The 24,346-nt window shown below is 37.8% G+C and overlaps 1 protein-coding gene across 3 annotated transcripts in view; it reads right to left on the bottom strand.

Annotated features, from left to right (window-relative positions):
• LOC150088410 (1-phosphatidylinositol 4,5-bisphosphate phosphodiesterase classes I and II-like) overlaps positions 1 to 24,346 on the bottom strand; it is a 1,046,313-nt gene that overhangs the window by 80,720 nt on the left and 941,247 nt on the right. For all 3 annotated transcript variants that reach the window (XM_090369498.1, XM_090369497.1, XM_090369499.1), the window contains exon 31: positions 8,939 to 9,034. In XM_090369498.1, the coding sequence (XP_090225624.1) occupies positions 8,939 to 9,034 (96 nt within the window). The remainder of the gene's footprint in view (positions 1 to 8,938; positions 9,035 to 24,346) is intronic.

Genomic DNA, 24,346 nt, shown 5'->3' on the forward strand with positions numbered 1-24,346 from the left:
CATAAGGTCCAATGATGATCGATTTTTTTCTGAATCCAAATTGATTGTTATTGATTAACTTTTGGGACTCAAGATACCAAGTCAGGCGGCTGTGAATCATTTTTTCGAGGGTTTTGCTCAGACAGCTGGTAAGTGAAATTGGTCTGTAGTTTTGAGGAACAGAATAGTCTTTACCAGGTTTTGGGATTGCCAGAATGTAGGAATGACGCCAGGAGCTTGGGTATGTATGTTCAGTGAATATTCGATTGAGGAAAAACAGCAGTGATGACTGTGACTTTGTATTTAAATTTTTAAGCATTATATAAAATATCCCATCAGGGCCAGCAGCGCTATTCCTTGTGTTGGTAAGAGCATGCTGAAGTTCAACCATGGTAAATGGTTGATTATATCTTAGTGCACATCTGTCAGTGAAATTCAGTTTGGATTTTTCAGTTACACCTTTAATTTTTTGAAACGATTGGTCATAAGAAGTTGAGGAGGACAGCTGGGAAAATACAGATCCTAGTGCATTTGCGATTTCTGCAGGAGTAGAGAGTTCCTGTCCATTCCAGTTAATTAGTGGAGTAGATGTTGGAGGAATTTTGCCATTTAACAATTTTATCTTATTCCAGATCAGTCTGATGTCTGTATTTTTATTAACTGAGGAAGCGAATTTAATCCAAGATTCTTTTTTTGCTTTCCGTCTGATATAACGGGCTCTTGCTCTAAGTCGCTTATAATTAATAAGATTGGAAGTGGTTGGATGTTTGTGGAATTGATTCCAAGCTTTGTTTTTCTGTTTTTTTGCATTGTTGCACTCTTCGTTCCACCAATAATTTAATTTTCGCCTTTTCCTGACTTGGTATTGTGGAATTGCAGCGGTTGCAGCTGTTAGAATTTAGTTTGTAATATGTTCAGTAACATGGTTGATAGAAGAGCACTGTATGATATGGTTGTCAAACGAGACAAGCGTGCTATATTTTATCCAGTCAGCCTTTGGAAATTTCCATTTTACTGGATTGTCTGTTGGTAATGAACAGGAAGTTTGAACTTTGCATATTATTGGGAAATGATCGCTGTTGTGAGGGTCGTTAAGAGTTACCCACTGGATACTTGGATAGAGCACTGGAGAGCAAATGGAAAGGTCTATTGCAGAGGTTGATCCGGTAGGAAAATGAACATAGGTGGGAGAGCCAGTATTTAGCAACGTTAGATCCTGTCTATCTATTAACGTTTCAACAAGTTTTCCACGTCTGTCTAAGCTGGAAGAACCCCATAAGGGGTGGTGAGCTTTAAAGTCACCTAGTAGACAGAAGGGAACTGGTAGTTGCAACACGAGACCTTCGATTTCCTGAATAGAATATGGACGATTAGGTGGAAGATAAATTGAGACCAATGTAACTGTGATTCCAATTACTACGCATGTGGCAATAGCTTCTAAAGAGGTTTTCAATGGAATGCATCTGGAAGGAACTCTTGAGTCCAACAGGATGGCTACTCCTCCATGAGCACTATTAGTGTCAGATCTATCTTGTCTGTAGATAGTGTAATTTTTGACTGTAGTGGAAACTTGGGGTGTCAAGTTGGTTTCCTGTAGGCACATAGCTACAGGATTGAAGCAGTGAATTAGTTCATTGATATCATCGATGTTGCTGCGAAAACCTCTACAATTCCACTGAATTATTTGTTCCATTATTTGGTTTTGTTCGTGGAAGATGTATCTGACTGCTTTTTATAAGTTGATTGTTTATGACGGTCCGGTTTTGATTTTTCTTTTCGGGGAAAAGTGGGACATCCCGATTCATTGCTATCGTCCATATCATCTTCTGCGTGTATTTCAAGCAGTTCTTCTTGACCGATAGAATCATCTGTATCCATGCTTGTTAGACCTGATACTTTCGTCTCAGCAGAATAAGATCTTTGCAAATTTTCTGCTGCCTGACGATGCGGAAGTCTCTGGGTTGGAATTGTGAGTGGCGTGTTATTGCTTTGGTCTATTGAATTTGGTTTAGATGGATGCTGGATCAAGAGTACTGATCGTGCCCAGTCTGATATTGATATTTTTGGAGAGATGGATACTTCCGTCTGACATGCCACTGATTCTTGTCTGAGAGTCGTAGAAGCATAAGTGCGTTTTGGCATACTTAAATTGATCTGTTTTTTCGCTTCTTGGTAAGAGACTTTATTTTCAATTTTATATTTTTGTATTTTTTTTCCTATCTACCATAGTTCACAGTCTTTGGAGTAGGCTGGATGTTTGCCACTACAATTAGGACACTGTGGTGTTGGAGCTTTGCATTCTGCTTGCGTGTGATTCTTGCAGCTGCAGATTGGACATATAGCATCTCCACGGCATGCTGTCTGAGAGTGGCCGAACTTTTGCCATTTAAAGCATCTGAGCGGATTTGGGATATATGGCCTAATGCGGCAATTCAAGTAACCTGCTTTGACAGAACCCGGTAGATTTGGAGTACTGAAAGTCAAGATTATGTTTCGCGTGGGAGTTAAGTTGCCGTCTTTTCTGATCATGATACGTTTTGCATGAGACACATTTTGATCTTTTAGCTCCTGGACAATTTCTTCCTCAGAAACATATAATAGATCCCATTCGGAGATCACTCCTTTGGAAGAATTTAGTGTGTTGTGTGGTGTAACCTGAATTGGTATTCCGCTTAAAGAAGTAAGTTGCAGTAGTAATTCAGAATGTCTTGAGTACGATGTCTCTACTAGTAGATCTCCTGGTTGGAGACGTTTAACCATTTTTGGTGAACCTGCAGTGTTTTCTAGGCATCTCTGGATGATGAAAGGTGAGAGCTTGCTCACAGGTTGGGATGACAAAGAGTGTATTATGAGGAGAGCTGGAGATTCCTCTGTCCTAGTGTCCTTTTTTTGTCTGTTTGAAAGAGAGAAGTCATTGTCGGTGTCATTGTCGTGTTCATGTTGAGAGCACTTTGGCTCTAAACGTGGAAATTCACTTATTTCCATCTTTGCTCCTTTTCGCCCCGAGGGTTGGTTTTCCCCCCAGGTTACCGGCCCCGCCACGTGGAGGCAGGAGCGGTGCCACCAGTGACCAAGCGGTTGTTTAAGTTAGTGGATTTGGTTAGTGATATATATAAATAATAAGAAAAGAAAGGTGGATTGCCTTTCTGGGTTCTTACTTTTGACTTTTAAAGCACAGGACCACTTCAAGTAAATAAAATAACAGCCGCACTGGAAAATAAAGAAACTATATCACTTTGGAGATCACTCTATAATCACTGGAAGAAAATCGCTTGTCACTATCGCTTGGCACTCGGGACCCTAAACTAAAGCAACTGAGGCTATGAGGTGATGGTATATGTTTATTCTGTGACTGATTTGCCTGTTTTCTGGAGGAAAAACCAGAACTTTTAGGATATATAACCCTTACCTGAGACCAACTAACCTCAGCCATATTGTGCAAAAAGCCCATAAGAATTCCTTGCATTATTGACAGGATTCAAACCCAAGAATTTGCCAGGGACATATCTAATGTGTGGTGATGGTGCTTATATATCCATTGCATTACCCATAAAGTTTACTAGATGGATAAGCACAAAGGGATACACCTGGCCAGCAACAATAATCAGATAGGCTGTGGCATTCAGTTGTTAATCTACTGAGAGGGGCCTAGCATGTGCCATAAAATTATCCCAGATCAGCATGTAAGAAGTTCCATACAGTCGGCATGGAACTTCTGAAAATGTTGACTATCGTACTATGCTCAAAGTCACTTAAGACTGTTGACTCCTTCTCTCACAGAATTATATGCACACATGCATGCATGCACAATTCCATCCCCCAAACAAAAATTCCTGATTATACATCTGGAAAGAACTAAGACACTCTTCCCACAAAAGTGACATGATTTCACTTTTCTCAGGAAAACGTTCCTTGGTAATCATCTAATTAGTTTGTCCCATTATCTGTTAGAGAATTCCTCCCACCAATCCAATCTTGAGGTGATCATTTACTTGCTACCTGCAGGTAAATGATTGCTCACAACTTGGTTTGTCAGTCACTGAGACATTTAATTGTTATGTGAGATGTGATTAAGAGGGAGAAAATGAAAGATTCTGCTTTTGATATTAAATTAGTGGAAACAATAAAAAGTGTGTGTGTGTTTATCCTCAAGTGAAGTAAAGTGAGGTGAAGGTATATCTTGCCAAATAGCTAAAAATAAAAGTATAAGAATAATAAACAAACCATACATAAAAAAAGAAGAAAAATTCACATTTGAAATGCCTACCTTCTTTACCGTTTGTTGTTTATTTGTATAGAGTGAGACACTGACTATTAAGTAGGTTCAGATTGGCTGTTTTATATTTTTAAATCTTTCCCTTAAAAATAACTTTTTTTTAATTACTATAATGTCTAAAAAATTTCAGTAGTTGTATTCTCAGCATAGGTTCAGTATATGTACAGAGTAATGTGGGAATCATCACAACAAATATGAGAAATTAAAGCAAAAATTAATTTGTATTATTTCAAGTTATAGCCCATTGAATTACACAGCTGAATGGCCTATTTGGATTTTTCCTAATTTCCAGATAGGCCGATCACCCCTTTGATTGCTGCATTTATATACAGTATTTTCCACAATTACATATGTACAAGAGCCATTATATTTTTCAGCACCTCAACGCAGGGAGAAATGAGTTACTAACTTACATTTGTGTAATAGTAAGTAAGAGACCAATTCATATTGTAGTAAATAAAAAAAAAAACTTAATAAAGTAACTTAATTTTTGCATAAGTTATTACTTTTAAGTCACTTTGAAAAATGATATATTTATTTATTAATGATATCGATGAAGGTATATCAGGCTTAATGTCCAAGTTTCCAGATGATACAAAGATTGGCAGGGTAGTTAATGATAGTAAAGACAGTATGCTACTGCAAAAGGATCTAGAAAAGTTAGGTAGATGGGCTGAGAAGTGGCAACTGAAGTTTAATATTGACATATGCAAAGTACTGCATATGGGTAGCAGTAAGTCAAGAGAAACATAACAACTGTTTGTTAGTTTGTTATTTGGTTTTTTAGGAGCATTAGCAACTAAGGCCATATTACTCCGGGAAATGCGGTGGTGATTCCCTGACCTTTCCGCATCCTCCGTATTTGGTGGTGACGGGCTCGAACCCCGGTCTAATCAAGAAGCGTGTGCTACGCACTGCTGCTCCTTCCCACCTGGCTACGGAGGTGCCTTACATAACAACTGTGTGGTATTACACTCAGGGAGGTAGAGAATGAAAAAGACCTGGAGTAATTGTGTAGTCGGATATGAAGTTCTCTGAGCAGTGCAGATGGGCTGCCAGAGCAGGTCATGGAGTTTTGTCAATGATATATAGGAATTTTGCTAGCAGAGACAAGGAGGTGATTATACTTTGTATAAGGCAATGGTCAGGCCACATCTTTAGTACTGCATACAGGTCTGGAGGCCTCATTTTAGAAAGGATATAGAGTTGCAAGAACGAGTACAATTAAGGGTAACAAGATTGGTGAGAGAAACAAAGGGATCTCTTATCAGGAGAGGCTTAAAATCTGTAAGTTGCAGCATCTGGAGATCTGATTGAGGTGCACAAGGTCTTGAATGGTTTGAGTAGGCTCAATGCTGATGGGATACTTACACTTGCTCAGATTAAGAACTCGAGGGGGTATAGATTCAAATTGAGGAAAGACAGTTGTAGAATAGATGTGCTGAAGTTTACCTGCAGCCAGCGGGTAGTTGATTGCTGGAACAGACTTCCATCTGTTGTTGTGGAAGTTGATAGCTTAAATAAATTTAAGGCTGAACTAGACAAACATTTGGAGTGATCGAATGGGTGAAATGGGCAGGTTTTTTTTTTTGGCTGATGCCCTATAAGCTTTCTTTCTTGCATCATATGCCTCAAACAATGCTAATGCTAATGTGATGTGACTATTACGGCACACATACTGCCTTATGTTTGGTTTTTCACATGTATCCTTTCCTCTACCCTCTCTCTCTCTCTCTGGGAAACTTCCTGTAGACATATAAAAAATTATATATTTTTGCTCATCTCGTGAAAGTTTATTAGCAACAATGTGTTCTGCAGTTAGCATTAGTAGAGGCATATGATGCAAGAAAGCAAGCTTATGCAGCATCAGCCAAAAAAAAAAAAAAAAACCTCACTCCCATTTCACCCCTCAGTTCGTTCAAAATACCTGTCCAGCTGAGCCTTAAATTTATTTAGGCTATTAATTTCCACAACAAGGGATGGAAGTCTGTTCCACCAACCAACTGCCATTAGCTAAAGGCAAATTTCTGCACATTTATCCTACATCTGTCTTTCCTCAATTTGAATTTATGCCCTCTCAGGTGATTATTCTGAGCAAGAGGAAGAATCCCATCAGCATTGGGCATGCTCAAACCATTCAAGGCTTTATACACCTCTATCAGATCACCTTGCCGGTGCCTATTCTCCAGACACTGTAATTTGCAAAACTTAAGCCTTTCTTCGTAAGAGCGACCCTTTATTCCATTCACTAATCTTGTTGCCCTTCTTTCTACTCGTTCCAACAGCTCTACATCCTTCTTGAAATGAGGCCTCCAGACCTGTATACAGTACTCAAGATGTGGCCTGACCATTGCCTTATACAAGGGAATAATCACCTCCTTATCCCTGCTAGAAAAATTCCTGTATATCATTAACATGACACCATGAGCTACTCTTGCAGCCTGTCTGCACTGCACAGAAAGCTTCATATCTGCCTGCACAATTACTCCCAGGTCCTTTTCATTTCTACCACTGTCAGTGTAATACCACAGAGTTGATACGTTACTCTGGGGTTACTGTTTCCCTTATGTAGTACTTTACATTTGTCAATGTTACACTTCATTTGTCACCTCTCAGCCCATCTGCTTAACCTTTCCAGATCCTGTTGCAGCAGCATAGCGTCAGTAGTGTCCTTAACAACCCTGCCAACCTTTGTATCGTCAGCAAACTTGGACATTAAGCTTGATATACCATCATCAATAAAATTTATAAATACAGAAAACAACAATGGACCCAACACTGAACCCTGAGGGACTCCACTAATAACATTAGTCCACGATGAGCAGTGTCCATTGATTACCACCCTCTATCTTTTCCCTCTCAACCATTCCTTTAGCCATAGCAGCAATTTGCCTCCAATGCCACACTGCTCCAATTTGTGCAGCAGTCTTCCATGTGCAACAGTATCAAAAGCTTTTCTAAGATCCAAATATATAATATCAAAGTTATTCCCTGCATCCAGTTCTTCTGTGACTGCATCATAGTATCCAATAAAACTGGTCAGGCAAGATTTTCCCTTAACAAAACCATGCTGTGCACGAGCTATAACTGAAGTCTTGTCTAGATGATCCTGCAGTGCTTCTTTAACCAGTGCGTCCATTAATTTTCCTGGAACAGAAGTTAAACTCAAATGTCTATAATTACTTGTGTCAGCCTTTTATCCTCCTTTGTGAATTGGGGTCACATTTGCACATCTCCAGTCTATGGGAACCTCCCCTGAGTCCAAAGAAGCTCTCATAATTATGGCTAAGAGTTTGCTTACTTCCTTTGCTGCCTCCTTTAATATAACTTGATAGATCCCATTCACCCCGGGTGCCTTTTTATGTTTATCGTCAACAATTTCTCCTCCACCTTCCTCTCAGTTATTACAATATTATCTAGCTCACTTCCAGAGTTTACTTCACCTCTGGCATTCCCCTTCCTGAATAACTCCTCATGTGTGAATGTAGATGCAAAATACTCATTTAATTTGTTAGCCACCTGAGTAGGATCATCAACAGTTAAACCTTCAATATCCAGTGGACCAATCTGATTCATTCCTTTCCTTCTAGAGTTTACATAGGTAAAGAACTCTTTTCTGTTTTTCTTTGCATCCTTTGCAAGGATTCCTCATAATCTGCCTTTGCCTGCCTAAAATCCTTTGTGATTTGGTTACAGACCAGCTTATATCTATCATAGGCTTCCATGTCACCCATTAATTTTTATGTATCCCATGCATTTTTCTTCTCTGCCATATGTCTCATTAGTTCATCTGACATTAGGCCTAAACCTTAAAAGTTGAAAGGATATGGATGAAACCACCCATTTTCCTTTCAAATAGCAAAACATAGCAATGTCAATACTGTCTTTGAAATGACGTTTTATACATGAATGATCCCAGTGTGAAGAACTCTAGATATCTGGTTGCAAACAACTGTTCATCAAGGAGGAGGATCAAAATCAAGTTGCTATAGTGGGAGTGCTATCTAAGTCTATGTGAAAAGACTTTTATCTTATGAATACTTCAGTAACCAAAAGGCTAGGATTGTTAAAAAGGACAATAATATCCCAATATTCTTAGTTAAACATACTGTCTGGGTCTAAAATTGAAACTGAGAAAACTTCCCAAAATCCATCTTCTTTTACAAATATTTTGCTGAGTCTGCACTAACTGGTGTCAACCTGTTTTCTGTTGAGATACCAGAATATAGATACTTCTGTTTTGAGGTATACTGTTATTTTAATGCAATGACACACTGCTATTATTGTTGTTCATACTGTTTTTTAAGATTTTTTTTTATGGTGCTTTAACCATTTAGGACATAGTGTATTAAATCCTGTGGTGACCTGGCATGGTCTTTATTGTGTATGTTATCTGTAAAAATATGTGTTCGTGGATAAAGTTACATGCTGTGTGGGCTGAAGAATCTAAAATAACTTACAGGGAAAAACCCAGGATAACTCATGAAGAAAACCACTGCACCTTCTGCCTAAGATTAATAAAACAATACCCTTAAATAATGTAGTGGTGACTTCTGTAATCACAATTTTAGTAACTTCGAGTGGCAACATGAATTTAAGAAAAATTCTTATTTATTTAAAGCAAACAGGCACACTTTCAAATACAAACAAGTAAAGAAAAAGTGAGATCATTTGATGATTTACCTAGATAATTCATTTTTGTCTTTATATTTCTTGCTGAGATTTTTCATCTCCTCTTTGGTCTGCATTTCTAATCTCTTCATCAAATCACTTACCTCTCTAAGAAAATAAAAATAAAACACCAAAAATATAAGATTTAAAGAAGTGTATCTTTTTATCACTTGATTTAAACATTTGGTATAGTATAGTATAATACAGAGATGAAGATAACTAGCAATGTAGTTTATCTGGATAAGAAAAATAAAATTAAAACAAAACAATAATATATTTTATCCTTATATACTGATTCATAGAAAAGTTAGGCAGATGGGCTGAGAATTGGCAACTGGAATTTAACATTGACAAATAAAGTACTGCATATGGGTAGCAGTAACCCAATAGAAACATACCAACTGTGTGATACTACACTCAAGGAAGTGGCGAATGAAAAAGACCTGGGGGCAATTGTGCAGTCAGATATGAAGTTCTCCGAGCAGTGCAGATGGGCTGCTAGAGCAGGTCACAGAGTCTTGTCAATGATATATAGGAATTTTGCTAGCAGAGACAAGGAGGTGATTATCCCTTTGTATAAGGCAATGGTCAGGCTACACCTTGGGTACTACATACAGGTCTGCAGGCCTCATTTTAGGAAGGATGTAGGGTTGCTAGAAGGTGTAAGGTACAAAGAAGGGCAACAAGACTGGTGAGAGGAACAAAGGGGTGGTTCTCTTACCTAGAAAGTCTTAAGTTCTGTCAGTTGCAGCATCTGGAGACTAGGCACTTGCGAGGTGATCTGATTGAGGTGTATAAGGCCTTGAATGCAGACCAAAGACAGTTATAGAACAGAAGTGCAGAATTTGCCTTTAGCCAGTATGTAGTTGATTGCTGGACCAGACTTCCATCTGTTGTTGTGGAAGTTGATAGCTTAAATAAATTTAAGGCTGAACAAGACAAACATTTGGAGTGACCGGATGGGTGAAATGGAAATGGTGTTTTTTTTTGGCTGATGCTGTATAAGCTTGCTTTCTTGCATCATATGCCTCGACTAATGCTAATATGCTGCGCTAAACACACTTTAAATAGAAATGATGGATGCAACCTATCTTTGAACCTTTGTATTGCATAAGTTTGGATGTTATATCCAGTCTCTTCTCTTCCCTGCTCCTCCCTTTCATATTTCCCCCCCTTTTTTTTTCAGGAAGTTATGAATGGCTTGCCAGTTATATTAACTCAAGACATTCAGAAATTACTCCTTTCTCTTCCACTCTTCACTTTTATTCTATATATGTCAATTTGTTTTCTCTATTTATTTATACTCACTGTCTTCATGCAAGTGTTAAAATGTATTTTATTTTAGTTTTAGATTTTATTTTTTGGCACTTTTAGCCTTTTTTGCTTTTTTTATAAAATAATGAATTTTTTAAATTGATGTTATTTATATTTTATTTGCACATTTTTAATAAAAATAAATTCTGAAGTCTGGTCAGAGTAATCAGAAATTATTCATGTACATGGAACTGTGAACATAATTTAGATAATTTAATTAATAACTATACTACACAACACTACGTTCCCTCTATGTTTTCTTTTTTTGTGGATAAATAATATAAAAAAACGAATAAAACTTGTTTGGATATCTACAGAGATGCAGAATCCTTGTGTTACATCTTGTTGGAAACAAAGATTTTACCATTCGTAACTTGCCGCCATTGTTATATGCGGAATAGCATAACTTATATCCCGAACTAGGTAGTGTAAGGTTTAACATAAAACTAGATTGTGAAACACTTAGCACAGTATTAGAAATTGTACTTAAAAGGAATCATGACCCAGAGCAGAGAAGCAAAGCAATGCTCACAGATTAGCCAGAGTGCTGTGGCTCAGACAAGAACCAAAGGGAGCGATTGTCCAATGCATCACAGTCAAAAAAATGCACGAAATGTGAAATGTCTGCAGACTTATCTATAACAGGACATGATCTAGTCAAGGAGAATGTCTGTGTGTGTGTGTGTGTGTGTGTGCTAGGTGCAGAGATTGTGAGGAAATTAGGTGCCAACTCAGTGTTCTGAGGGGTGTCTATGAGAGTTTGAGATGTAGGGTAGATGCCCTTGAGGAAATTAATATGAGGGGGCCCATCAATCTTTCAGCTGCCCAAATCAATGCCAGAGTTCTGTCCTGTGTATCAGGCAACACAGCAGTAACCTCCAAGGCAGAATGTGCTGGTCCCACAGGAACTACAGTGAAACTTCCCTTTAACGGACAGCCATGGGAAATGAAAATTTGTCCGTTAGAGAGAAGTGTCCGCTAACAAGAAGTCTGAGGGAGAAAAAAAAAAAAAAGAAAGAAAGAAAGAAAAATCATTAAACGTTTAATGTAAAATTAAATTAAAATATATACAGATTTTGAACAATATTTTGGTAAATAATATACAATTACATACACAAGAGATAAAGAAAAATTGTTCAACGTTTAATGTAAAATTAAATTAAATTATATACAGACTTTGCACAATATTTTTGTAAATAATATACATACAATTGTGCTACGCATATTATGACTTTATCTTAAGAAAAATACATACAGTGATCACTTATTTTCTTCTGCACCATCTTCCAGCTGATAATTTTGTTTTCAACATTTGTTTGGAGCGAAGAAACCATTGAAAGTCCTTCAGTATCTTCTTCAGCGGCGAAAAACATTTTTAAACGATTGATTTGTATGAGCGCTTCTTCCATTTTCATCGGTGGTTCGTCGTTAATATGTTCTTCGACAGAATGACCTCCTTCCATTTCTTCATCCTGATGAGGAACTTCTTGAAAAATATCGATGATAATGTCGATGATATCTAGAGCACCATCTTCTGTAGTGAGGTTCTAGTCTATATCTTTGTAGCCAGGGTCACTTGTAGCTGAAGTATCGTACATTATCAATAGATGTTGAAGTTCTTGTTCTTCTTGGTGCTCCACATTGCTGTTCACAACTTCAACTTTTGCTTTTGAGAAGCCGGACTTTACAAAAAACAGTTCACGACAGTTTGTTTTCTAATTGCGTTTACTGAAGAGGAAATCCACTGAATCACATCTAGGATGCTGATTTTCTTTGCAAGGTCACTCGCACATGTTACATTGTTCATGTTTGCAATGAGATGTCTTAAAACACGTTTTCTGTAGTGAAGTTTAAATTTTTTTATTATCCCTTCATCCAAGGGCTGACACTCTGCAGATGTGTTTGGTGGCAGAAAAACGATTTGAATGTTGGACAATTCAATGTGCGGGTGAGATGCAGCATTATCCATGAAAAGAATAATTTTTCTGTTTTGACGAATCATGTTTTGGTTAAAGTGACTTATCCATTCGCTCATGATATCTCGTGTCATCCACGATTTTTTATTAGACTTCCAGTCAACATTCAAAAGATTCAACTTTATGCCCTTGAAACAACGAGGATTTTGTGGTTTTCCTATAACAAGAGGTTGTTCAAAGTCTCCCAGCATATTTGTACACAATAGTACAGTCAAGCGTTCCTTAGAAATTTTTCTGCCCTGGCACTTTTCGTTTTTTAGACTCATTGTTTTTTCAGGAAGAACTTTAAAAAACAACCCTGTTTCGTCACAGTTGTAAATATCCTTAGCTTCAAAATCACGACATAAATCTTCCAATTTGATAGTCCACTCTGTTACAACCCCAGTATCAACAGATCCACCTTCACCATTTACGGTTTTCCAAGAAATTTTATGCCGAGTTTTGAACTTGTCTAGCCATCCCACAGAAGCTTTGAACTCATTTACTCCCATAGATTTCGCAACCTCCAAAGCCTTTTCCCTAATAATAGGCCCAATGGGAATTTTTTTAGCACGTTCTCGACAAAACCACTGTTCAAGTAACATTGTCAATTTGAAGTCCAACAGTTTTCGGGAATGATTTTTGAACCTGATCATTTCCGTGTTGCCAAAATTGTTTGAGCAGTTAATTTTTTTTTCTTTAGGATGTCGCTTACCTGTGTCTTCCCGATTTTGAATTTTGCAGCGAGATTGCAAACACTATTTTTTTGCGATCATACGCATTAATGAGTTCGACTTTATCTTTTAAAGTTAAATGTTTACGAGAAGACATTGTGCACTTCACACGACACTGAACAAAACTGAAACTGAAAAGACGAAAGGCCGACCATATTCTCCCTCCCCTGCACACACCGAATTAATCAGAAGTTTTGCACGTGCCTTAGAATTCTTGAAAAAGGGTTTAGAACCACGACGTAAACCTTGATAAAATTCAGAGAATCGGAAATAGAAAATAAACACATGATTGAGGCAATACGTTTCTAGAAAAGTTCCTAGAAAAGGGACATAAGCTCGCCCGCTGTCCGTTATGGGGAGATCAAATTAAGTGCTAATCTAAACGAAACAGTGCAGATTGCCTGTCCGCGTCCGTTACAGAGAATGTCCGCTAGACAGAAGCTGAAAACACATTAAAACCAAATGAGGTGAGTTCGGGAATTTGAAAATGTCCGTTTTAGAGAGATGTCCGTTAACGAGAGGGGTCCGTTAGGAGAAGTTTCACTGTAATTATTATTGGTGACTCTATTGTCAGGGAGACGAGGAATATATTATGCAAAAAGGAGGTGGAACAGGAATAGGGTATGTCTGCCAGGGACAAAAGTTGATGACATTGTAGAGCAAATATCATCTTTTAAGGGCACAAGATGATATTGTTGTACATTTGGCACTAATGACCTTTAGAGTAAGAGATCTGCAGATTTAATTAACAAGTACAGGCCAATGTTGAAAAACGTTGCAAGCTACGGTTGAATTTGAAAGTGTCTGCAATTCTGCCCAGACACGATAGGAGGATGAGAGCCTTGACAATCAATTCTGCCCTGGAGAGATTGTGCAAGGCTCGTGGGGTAGAATTATTTTCATCGTGGTCTGTGCTTGCTGTTGTTTCTACAGTCTCTCCTAACAGGAGAGACTGTAGAAACAGTTTACAGAGATCGGATACACTTAAAATAGAATGGGTGCAAGAATATTTGATGATGCTATAGAGGCAGTGTTAGGTGGGTCGGAAAACTGCTAGTTTGGGGGTTTCACAGACTAAAAGATTAACTGTAGCCGCAGGCAGAGGTAAAAGTGATTCTTGCACTATTTTTATTATAATGAGCAGCAGCCCAGAGAGCAAGTTCATGAGGACTTCAAGAGCTGCTGGGAGTCATCACGGAACAAGTAAATACATGGGCTGTGTTAGGATAATTAACAGTAAGAACAGGTGCATGTATATTTGGATGTACACCAATGCTAGAAGTATAGTAAATAAATTTGAAGTGCTGATCAAGGCATCAAAGGCAGATATTGCTGGGATATCAGAGACATGGTGTCGCACAGATATAAGCAGTGCAGAATTGGATTTGTTGAGTACAATGTATACAAAAAGGATGGACAGGGTAGAAAGGGGGAGGGGTTATGCTGTTAGTGAAGAAACACACAAACTCTAAGGAAGTTCATCCAGTTGACATGGACAGAGAGTGCAATGTTGAGTCAGTTTGGTGTGACATAAACACTGGGAAAGGGAAAATGAGAGTGGGAGTGTGTTATAGGCCTAATGATTCTGATGAGTACTACGAACGATTGTGCAGAGAAATAGAGTGGTCGAGTAAATCAGAATGTCTTGTAATGGGAAATTTTAACTTTCCGGATATTGTCTGGAACTTGTGGATTGGTCACTCACACGTTAGCGACTTTTGTGGATTTATTGGTGGATTGTTTTCTACAGCAACATGTTCGAGGGGCAATCAGAGGAGTAATACTCTTGATCTGATTATCAGCAGCGATGATTCATGCATTAATAATTTGCAGATAAAGGAACCACTAGGTGACAGTGATCACAGTGTAATGATGTGGGATTTACTTAAAGATGTAACTGCCATCAAGGGTAAAGGGAAGGGTTTTTGTTTTTGTAAAAATGACTTACAGTGGTCTCAGACAGTTTTTAAATTCTATACAGTGGGATCAACTGATGATGTGAAAAATAGTGAATTCTAAACGGGAAGCCTTCAAGGAATTAATCTTGGAAGCTACTAGGCTTTTCATACCAACTAAGAAATACTGTTAGAGCTAAATGGATGTTAGATGAACTAATGAGGCTTGTGGCAGTGAAGAAAAATGCGTGGGAAGCATATAAATTATCAGGTGACACAGAGGCTTATGGCAGATATAAGCTAGTCTGTAATTAAATCACAAAGGAGGTTAGGCAAGCTAATGCTGATTATGAAAAATCCTTGGCAAAGGATGCAAAGAAAAACAACAAAGACTTCTTTACTTATGTAATCTCTAGAAGGAAAGGGATGAATTGGATTGGTTCATCCGATCATCCCCTTCACTGATTGAAGGGGATGATCATTCTCAGATAGCTGCCAAACTAAATGAGTATTTTAACATTCCCACTTGAGGAATTCTATAAGGAAGGGGAGGACAGAAGTTTACTAAACTGTAACAGGGAGCTAAATGATTTTCTAATAACGGAGAGCAAAGTGGAGGAGAAATTGTTGAAGTTAAACATAAAAAAGGCACCTGAGGCAGATGGACTCTATCCAGTTATACTGAAAGAGGCAGCACAGGAAGTAAGCAAACCCTTAGCCATAATTATGAGAGAACCCTTAGATTCAGGGGAGGTCCCCATGGAGATGTGCAAATGTATTGGAGATGTGCAAATGTATCCCCAATTCAGAAAGGGTGTATAACAGGTGACGTAAATAATTATAGACCTGTTAGTTTAACTTTTGTTCCAGAAAATAATGAAAAATAATGGAGTCACTGATTAAAGAAGTGATGCAGGATCACCTAGATAAGACTGCAGTAAGAGTTTAGACACAACATGGGTTTGTTAATGGGAAATCTTGTCTGACCAATTTGACTGGATACTACGATGTGGTAACAAAGGAACTGGATGCAAAAAATAATTTTGATATCATATACTTGGATTTCAGGACAGCTTTTGATACTGTTCCCCATGGAAGACTGCTGTACAAATTGAAGTGGTATGGCATTAAGGACAAGTTGTTGCAATGGATAAAGGAATGGTTGAATGGGACATGGCAGAGATTGGTAATACTACTCTACACGGACTAATGTTTCCCCCAGGCTTCGGTGCTGGGCCCATTGTTGTTTTGTGTATTTATTAATGATATCGATGAAGGTATATCAAGCTTAATGTCCAAGTTTGCAAATAATAATATAAAATTTGGCAGGGTTATTAATGATAGTAAAGACAGTATGCTACTGCAACAGGATCTAGAAAAGTTAGGATAGATGGGCTGAGAAGTGTCAACTGAAGTTTAATATTGACAAATGCAAAATACTATATATGGGTAGTAATAACGCAAGAGAAATGTAACAACTGTGTGGTACTACACTCAGGGAGGTAGAGAATGAAAAAGACCTGGGGATAATTGTGCAGTCGGATATGAAGTTCTCTGAACAGTGCAGACAGGCTGCCAGAGCAGGTCATGGAATTCTGTCAATGATATATAGGAATTTTGCTAGCAGAGACAAGGAGGTGATTAAACCTTGAGTACTGCATACAGGTCTGGAGGCCTCATTTTAGGAAGGATGTAAGTTGCTAGAACGAGACAGAAAAGGGCAACAATATTGGTGAGAGGAACAAAGGGGATTCTCTTACCAAGAGAGGCTTAACTGCCACAAGTTGCAGCATTTGGTGACTGGGCACCTGCGAAGTGATTTGATTGAGGTGTACAAGGCCTTGAATGGTTTGAGCAGCTCAATGTTGATGGGATACCTCCGATTGCTCAGATTAAGAACTGCAGGGGCATAGATTCAAATTGAGGAAAGACTGTTGTAGAATAGATCTGTGGAAGTTTGCCTTTAGCTAGTGGGTAGTTTATAGCTGTAACAGACTTCCATCTGTTGTGGAAGTTGATAGCTTAAATAAATTTAAGGCTGAACTAGACAAACATTTGGAGTGACCAGATGGGTGAAATGGGAAGGTTTTTTTTTTTTTTTTTCTTGGCTGATGCTGTATAAGCTTGATTTCTAGCATCATATACCTCAGGAAGATTAGATTCTAGGAAGATTAGAATTCATGTTTTGATTATATTAAAAACATGAAAATCCAATCAAATAGTCAAAGTTGCCACAGAGGATAGCTTAGAATTTCAGGTTCAGTCTGTTTAAAACAGATAAAATTGAAATTGAAATTCTAAGCTAATAGAGGGAAGATTCCTGCATGATACTCTCTCTCTCTCTCTCTCTCTCTCTCTCTCTCTCTCTCTCTCTCTCTCTCTCTCTCTAACTTATCAGTTTGTAACACTAAGATCTACATTCCACATCAATAATCACAAGGTGTTGTCCTCTACTTCTGAAAAGCAATATTAGTGTATTTTAGGGAAAGAGCAACAGCCATTTGTATGGAACAGTTATACAAATAAACAAGTGACATAACTTTCAAACTTCAATAAAATATCTCCAGGCTAGAGATGGTTCACTGACATTGGTGTCCCAGTCATCCCTTCTATGCTTTGTTTTGAATTACAAAAGGAAACAACTTCCCTAATAATTGTTCCCCTGTTCTGGACCATAAAAACGAATGACAGTAGTTGAGGTCGTGATTTAGTTTTTTTTTTTTTTTTTTTGTCTTTTGAAGATGTCGACTTTGTTTTCAACCAGTTGAATATGGGTTATTTGAGAGAACTCTTAAGAAATTTGATTTGAATAAAAAAGAAGTTTCAAATGCCCGAACTATCTCACCCAATATGAAGTCCTACGAGGGGGTGCCACCACCAGATTAACAGGTAATAAGCATGTGAGTGTGATGCCAAGTTTATTTGGAGCATCATACCTCCATAGCTGAGTGGTCAGGAGTGGGAGTGCAGTAGCACACTCTCTTTGAGTAGACCAGGGTTCAAGCCCTTGACTGCTAACTACAGTCAATCTGCCAACCAGCACTGGAGCAGCATGGAAGATTACGGTCCATTTCTCTCAATATGAATTGTTGAGGTGGCTTCCATCCTGCAGTGGGTTGATAATGACTGCAGTTTACATTACATATTTCTTATTTATATATTTCTTAACTCAGTTCCATGACCAAAGGGAAGAAAAGCTATTGGAATAGAGTTCACCCTAGCAGAACAACTACATGCTGACAGATTCCAGTTGGGCTGGTCCAAGACATTCTATCTAGTCAAAACAGGGCCCAAATTTGTGTATTAAGACTTGTTTCCTGATAAACCAGGATCCCCTTTTCTGAGTTTTCATGGGTCATAATGTATGGCTGCACATGCTGGATTCCAATGATGCACTCCTGGAACTAAGATATACGTGTTAAATCCTGGTTATACTGATTTGAAAGAACAATAGCATCACTGGCAGGTTCCCTTACTACATATGGTACCCATATTGAAGGGTTCAATGAAGGCAGCCTCTCTCTCTCTCTCTCTCTCTCTCTCTTACAGTACAAAGACAAGACATGTTAGCATTAACATTAGTAGTGGCAAATGATACAAGAAAGCAAGCTTACACAGTATCACAAAAAAAAAAAAAAAAAAATCACTTCCCATTTTACCTATCCATTCCCTCCAATTGTTCATCTAGTTCTTCCCTGAAGTTATTTAAGCAATCAACTTCCACAATAACAAATGGAATTTTGTTCCAGCAATCAACCACCCTCTGGCAGGCAAACTTCCACACATCTATTCTGCAAACATCCTTCCTCTATTTGAATTTGTGTCCCCACATGTGTAGTCTGAGCAGGAGGAATCTTCCTCCTGCTCAGACTACACACAGATTGAGGGGACACATTTGAATGGATTGAGAAGCTCAGAGCATTGAACTTCTCAGTTCATTAATGTCTTAAACACTTCAATCAGATCACCTAACAGATGCCTAGTCTCTAGAATAAGTTGTAATTTGCAAGACCGAAGCCCTTCTTGGTAAGAGAACTCCTTTTTACCCTTCATCAATCTGGATGACTTCTCTGCACCCATTCCAGCAGCTCTACATCCTTCCTAAAATGAGGCCTCAAGACCTGATATGGCCTAAGGATTGCCTTGTACAATGGGATAATCACCACCTTATCTTTCTGGCAAAATTTCTGTATATCATGGACCCCATGAGCTGTCCTCGCAGCCTGTTTGCATTGCTCAGAGAAATTCATATCTGACTGCACAATTACCTCCAGGTCTTTTACATTTTCCCCTACCCTGAATGTACCACACAGTTGGTACATTATTCTGGGGTTACTGCTACCCATATGCAGTACTTTTCATAATTTGTCAATGTTAATTTTCAATTACCATTTCTCAGCTCATCTGTCTAACTTTTCTAGATCCTGTTGCAGTAGCATACTGTTATTCCTGTCATTAACCATTCTACCAACCACTGTATCATCTATATACCTGGACATTAAGCCTGATATGCCTTTATCAGTATTACTGATAAATATAGAAAACAACGGTCAGCCCAACACCAAACTCTGGGGTACTTCACTAATAACATTAGTCTGCAAAGAGCAGTGTCCATTGATTACCAGTCTCTCTGCCTTCTCCCACTCAACCATTACTTTATCCATAGCAGCAACTTGCCCATAATGCCACTGCTGTAATCTGTATAGCAGTCTTTTATGTGCAACAGAATCAAAAACTTTCCTGAAATCCAAGTATATGATATCAATATTATTTTTTGCATACAGTTCCTTTATCACTGCATCATAGCAACCAATCAAATTGGTCAAACAAGATTTTCCCTTAATGAACCCATGCTGTGACTGAGTATAACTGCATTTCTATCTAGATAGTCCTACAACACTTCTTTAACCAGTGATTCCATTTTTTCCCCTATGAAAAATGTTAAGCTGATAGGTCTATACAGTCAGTACTGGTGTAACGTGGTACATGTATTCCTAAAATTCTCTGCGTTATGATATTTCACATATTAAAAACAACAGGGCTTATGGGAAAAATAGGGATAGGGGTAGAGCATTCAAAAAAAATTTTCAGTTCTTTAAGTAAAACACTAAAAAAAAGTTAGAAACCCAATAAAATTGCTAACATAAGTTTAAACATCTTAAATTTCTAATAAATAAATAAATATTACAGTAAATATAGCATTGTAATATTTATTAAGCTTAAAAAATAAGAATGAAGAGAAGGTTCTGAAAATTTATTTATGTTTTTTATATGATTGAAGATTTCATGGAAGGGGAAACACATTTCACCATAATAATGTAAAAACCCACAGAATTCCAGCTATCAGTATTATTGCAAGTGCAGTAAGATCGAGTTTACTACCCATTTATAATTAGATTACACTAACAGAAAAGCTCAATAAACCGGAAACTGCAAATTGTTTTTATTGTTTTATGGTAGTGACTCCGAGAAATGTGCTCCTCTGTTCATGCTATCTTACCTTCTTTGCTGCCTTCCTTAATATAATTGGAAAGATCCCACCCACCTCATGTGCCTATTTTATCTTTAACTTTGACAGTTTATCTTCCACTTTCCTCTCAGTTATTACAAAATCATTAGCTTCCTGTTAGTTTGATAAAATTCTGGCATCCACTTCTCTAAATACACTTTCCTTATGTGTGAATGTAGATGCAAAATTCTCATTTGAAAATTCAATTTGTCAGCAACCTGAGCAGGATCACCAACAGTCGAACCATCGATATCAAGTGGTCCAATCTGATTCATCCTCTTCCTTGTAGTGTTTACGTAAGTAAAGATTGTTTGCTTTTCTTTTTTTTGCAACCTTTGCCAAAGATTTCTTGTAACCTGCCTTTGCTTGCCTAACCTCCTTTCTGACTTGATTACAGACTAGCTTATATCTATCATAGGCTTCTCTGTTGAATGATAATTTATATGTATCCATTGCATTTTTCTTCTCTGCCAGGAGTCTCATTAGTTCATATGACATCCAGGAGTCTCATTAGTTCATATGACATCCAGGAGTCTCATTAGTTCATATGACATCCAGGAGTCTCATTAGTTCATATGACTTTGAACAGTATTCCTTAGTCAGTATGACAAGATAACTCAAACAAATAACTCAGAATCACCAACAACTTTCAGTAATAAGATAATGGCACATAAAGAAGGTCTGTTTATGATATCAGTAGTCCTAGACAGGTGGACAGTTTGTCCTAAGTAACCACTTTCTGAAGAACCAATGTATCCTCAAGAATGCTAACAACCTCCTCATTGGGATAAAACAAATAAAAATTGATCTAGAAGACATCCTTGCTAGCTTTGACATCATGACAAACAAACATAGAATATTCCAAGTGCTGAAGCACAGGCCCAACCAGCAGTAGCAAGAAAAGAAGAATCCAGACAGCACAGCAGCACCTGGATACTGGATCTCCCCCATTGCCATGATCCTACAGGAAAATAGCAGAAGCTGAAAAAATATATGCAAATACCATCCAGAACCTCAGTAACATTACCAAAATAAAAGCTACACTTTAAAGAAGGATTAACATATATAACCATACCAAAAACACCAAACCAAATAGGTGTCCTATCACAGGTGGGGACCTCAACACAAAAGATCTAGACAACCCAAAACTTACAAATAAAAGGGCTGACATATACATACTAAAAATAAATTACATGCAGTATACCAACATCAGAAATCTCATACCTGAAGAATACGTGGCTCTTAATCTGAAGAGCAATAAAGAACTACATCAGTGAAGCAAATAAAGGTCTTTCAGATCGTGGCCACAACCTGAAAAACAAAGACACACAGTCTCCAAAAAAGAGGATCTCCATTAAACAAACAGTAAAAGAAGACCAATGAACTTCTCAAGCATCTTTTGATGGCCAACAGAATTTGCCAATCTATATATATATATATATATATAAAACACTTAGGTATGCTGCCCAAATTTTCCAACTGGTAATTGTTGCCAGCACCCGTTCACCTTACATGACCACCATAACGGACATTCTTTATTAATTTTTGTGCTAACATTTTTCGACTGAAGAAAGGCAACCTATGCCTGAAAGCTATTGATGTATGTTTATTTTATCTGTCTTCAATTTTAATAAACCGTTCTAAGTTTTAAGAAGTGTAAAAATGGCTGACCAGTGTGTAAGAACTTTGAGAAAATGCAGAAGAAATGCTAATGAAACATTAGAGTAGAGATCTAATGGACTAAGAGACTGAAACGAGACTCTACGACTAGGAAGATGGACAGAAAATTGAAGAAAGAGAAATAAGATTGGAAATGAGAAGATGGGCAAAATGCTGTAAGACTAATCAAATAGAAGTACCGGATGCGAATAATCAATAAGCTGTAATTAATGTGGAAGAAGAGCATGACACAGGAAATATGTATTACAACTGTGAGTATTGCAATGCAAGAAATTGGGGACATGAGTTAAACACATTGAATAAATACACTAAATGCTGTCATGAATGATGGAAAGGTTTCACTTCACCCACTACTGTATGAGACACCTACTCTATTATGAGAGCTACTTACAGGGGATACACGTGAAGCAAATAACTACAGAGAACATATACGAGAGTACAACTCAGCAATGAAGTTTGCATTAATGGGCGTGGAGATTAAATCACAGTGTAGTAGTAGAAGTGGCATGTGATGCAAAAAAGCAAGTGTATGAGCTTATGCAGCATCAGCCAAAAAAAAAAAAAAATCACACCATTCCCTCCAAATGCCTGTCCAGTTCCTACTTAAATTTATTCAACCTATCAACTTCCACAATGACAGATGGGAGTTTGTTCCAGCAATTAACCACCTGCCTGCTAAAGGCAAATTTCCGCACATCTATTCTACATCTGTCCTTTCTTAATTTGAATTTATGCCGCCTTAGGTTCGTAATCTGAACAAGTGGAAGGATCTCATCAGAATTCAGCGTGCTCAACCCATTCATACTGTTTCAAATCATTCTTGTGGAAGTGATACATACTGTTTCAGAATATACGACGAGATTTACTATTTGGTCTCACCACTATATCCAAACAAGGCAAATAAGCCAGGATGTGGACAATTTTATATTTTTGATTCTGCTGAAGCAATAACAAAACGGCATGAAAAACAATCTACCCACGGGTGTATGGCCAAAGTAATGCAACAATTGGATGAGATGCTGTGACAAGTTAACCCATTTGCTTAGTCATATAAACAAATACATCAAATTACTCAGGCCAGTCCAACAATGAATGTGTGCATGGCATTGATAGAAGACTCAGACTTAGATAAGAGATTATATAATGTATCTATATCCAAAATGGAGGTTGCTGCAATATTTGTTGGATAAGAATTATATCACTGCTAAACAAGAATAGTGAAGACTGAAGGATCTAGATTAAACTATTTATGCCATAATCAGAAAGATGGCATATGTTATGCCAGGTACAACTAGATGGGGAATCACCTGCAAACAGAGATATATGCATATATCCCACAGGTGACTGCTGTAGAATTATATCATCGCTAAACAAGAATGGTGAAGATTGAAGGATCTAGATTAAACTATTTACACCATAATCAGAAAGATGGCATATGTTATGCCAGTTACAACTAGTATACTAGAAAAAAAAGATAAATGCCAATAGCTCAGATTCACCAACAATTTTCTGTAATGACATAATGGTGTGGAAAGAAGGTCTGTTTATGAATCAGTAGTCACTAGCAAACACTACCTAGGAAAAGCCTTAGAGATGTGGATGGTTTCCATCCTAAGTAACTACTTTCTGAAGAAAAGTGGTTACTCAGGATGTGTCCTTGAGAATGCTAATAACCTCTTTGCTGGGATAAAACAAAAAGAAATTCATCTAAAAGACATCCTTGCTATCTTAGACATCATGACTCAGTTTTTGACCATCTCATTAATTAATATTCACATGTGAATATTAATGTCATAACAAGCGGAAGAGAAGAAACTAAACCTACTTAGGTATAGTGACCCCCCCCCCGCCACCAATGAAAAAAAAAACCATATCAATAAAAATAATTCCATTTTCAAGAACCTCCACTGCAGTAATAATTTTCTATCTAAATCCCAAATTTTTGTGGCTGGTTAATTGTTGGTTCCAAATATATTATTTGACCTCACAAGATCTGTGGACACACTGAATGAGTTCCACAGTTTCCTGAACAGCTAAGATCCTAACATTGTCATCATCTTAAGAACTGAAAACAATGCTGCATTCATAAATTTGTTCATAAGCAGAAATGGTCAGGCACTCAGTATTACAGTATGTCATAAACCTATGGACACTATTTTAGTAGGCGCCTCCGTAGCCAGGTGGGAAGGAGCAGCAGTGCGTAGCACACGCTTCTTGATTCTCGAACCGGGGTTCGAGCCCGTCACCACCAAATACGGAGGATGCGGAAAGGTCAGGGAATGACCACCGCATATCCCGGAGCAATATGGCCTTAGTTGCTAATGCTCCTAAAA

The sequence above is a fragment of the Mastigoproctus giganteus genome, chromosome 3 (genome assembly GCF_048544385.1).
Source record: "Mastigoproctus giganteus isolate SK-2022 chromosome 3, ASM4854438v1, whole genome shotgun sequence".
In the NCBI taxonomy this organism is placed as follows: Eukaryota; Metazoa; Arthropoda; class Arachnida; order Uropygi; family Thelyphonidae; genus Mastigoproctus; species Mastigoproctus giganteus.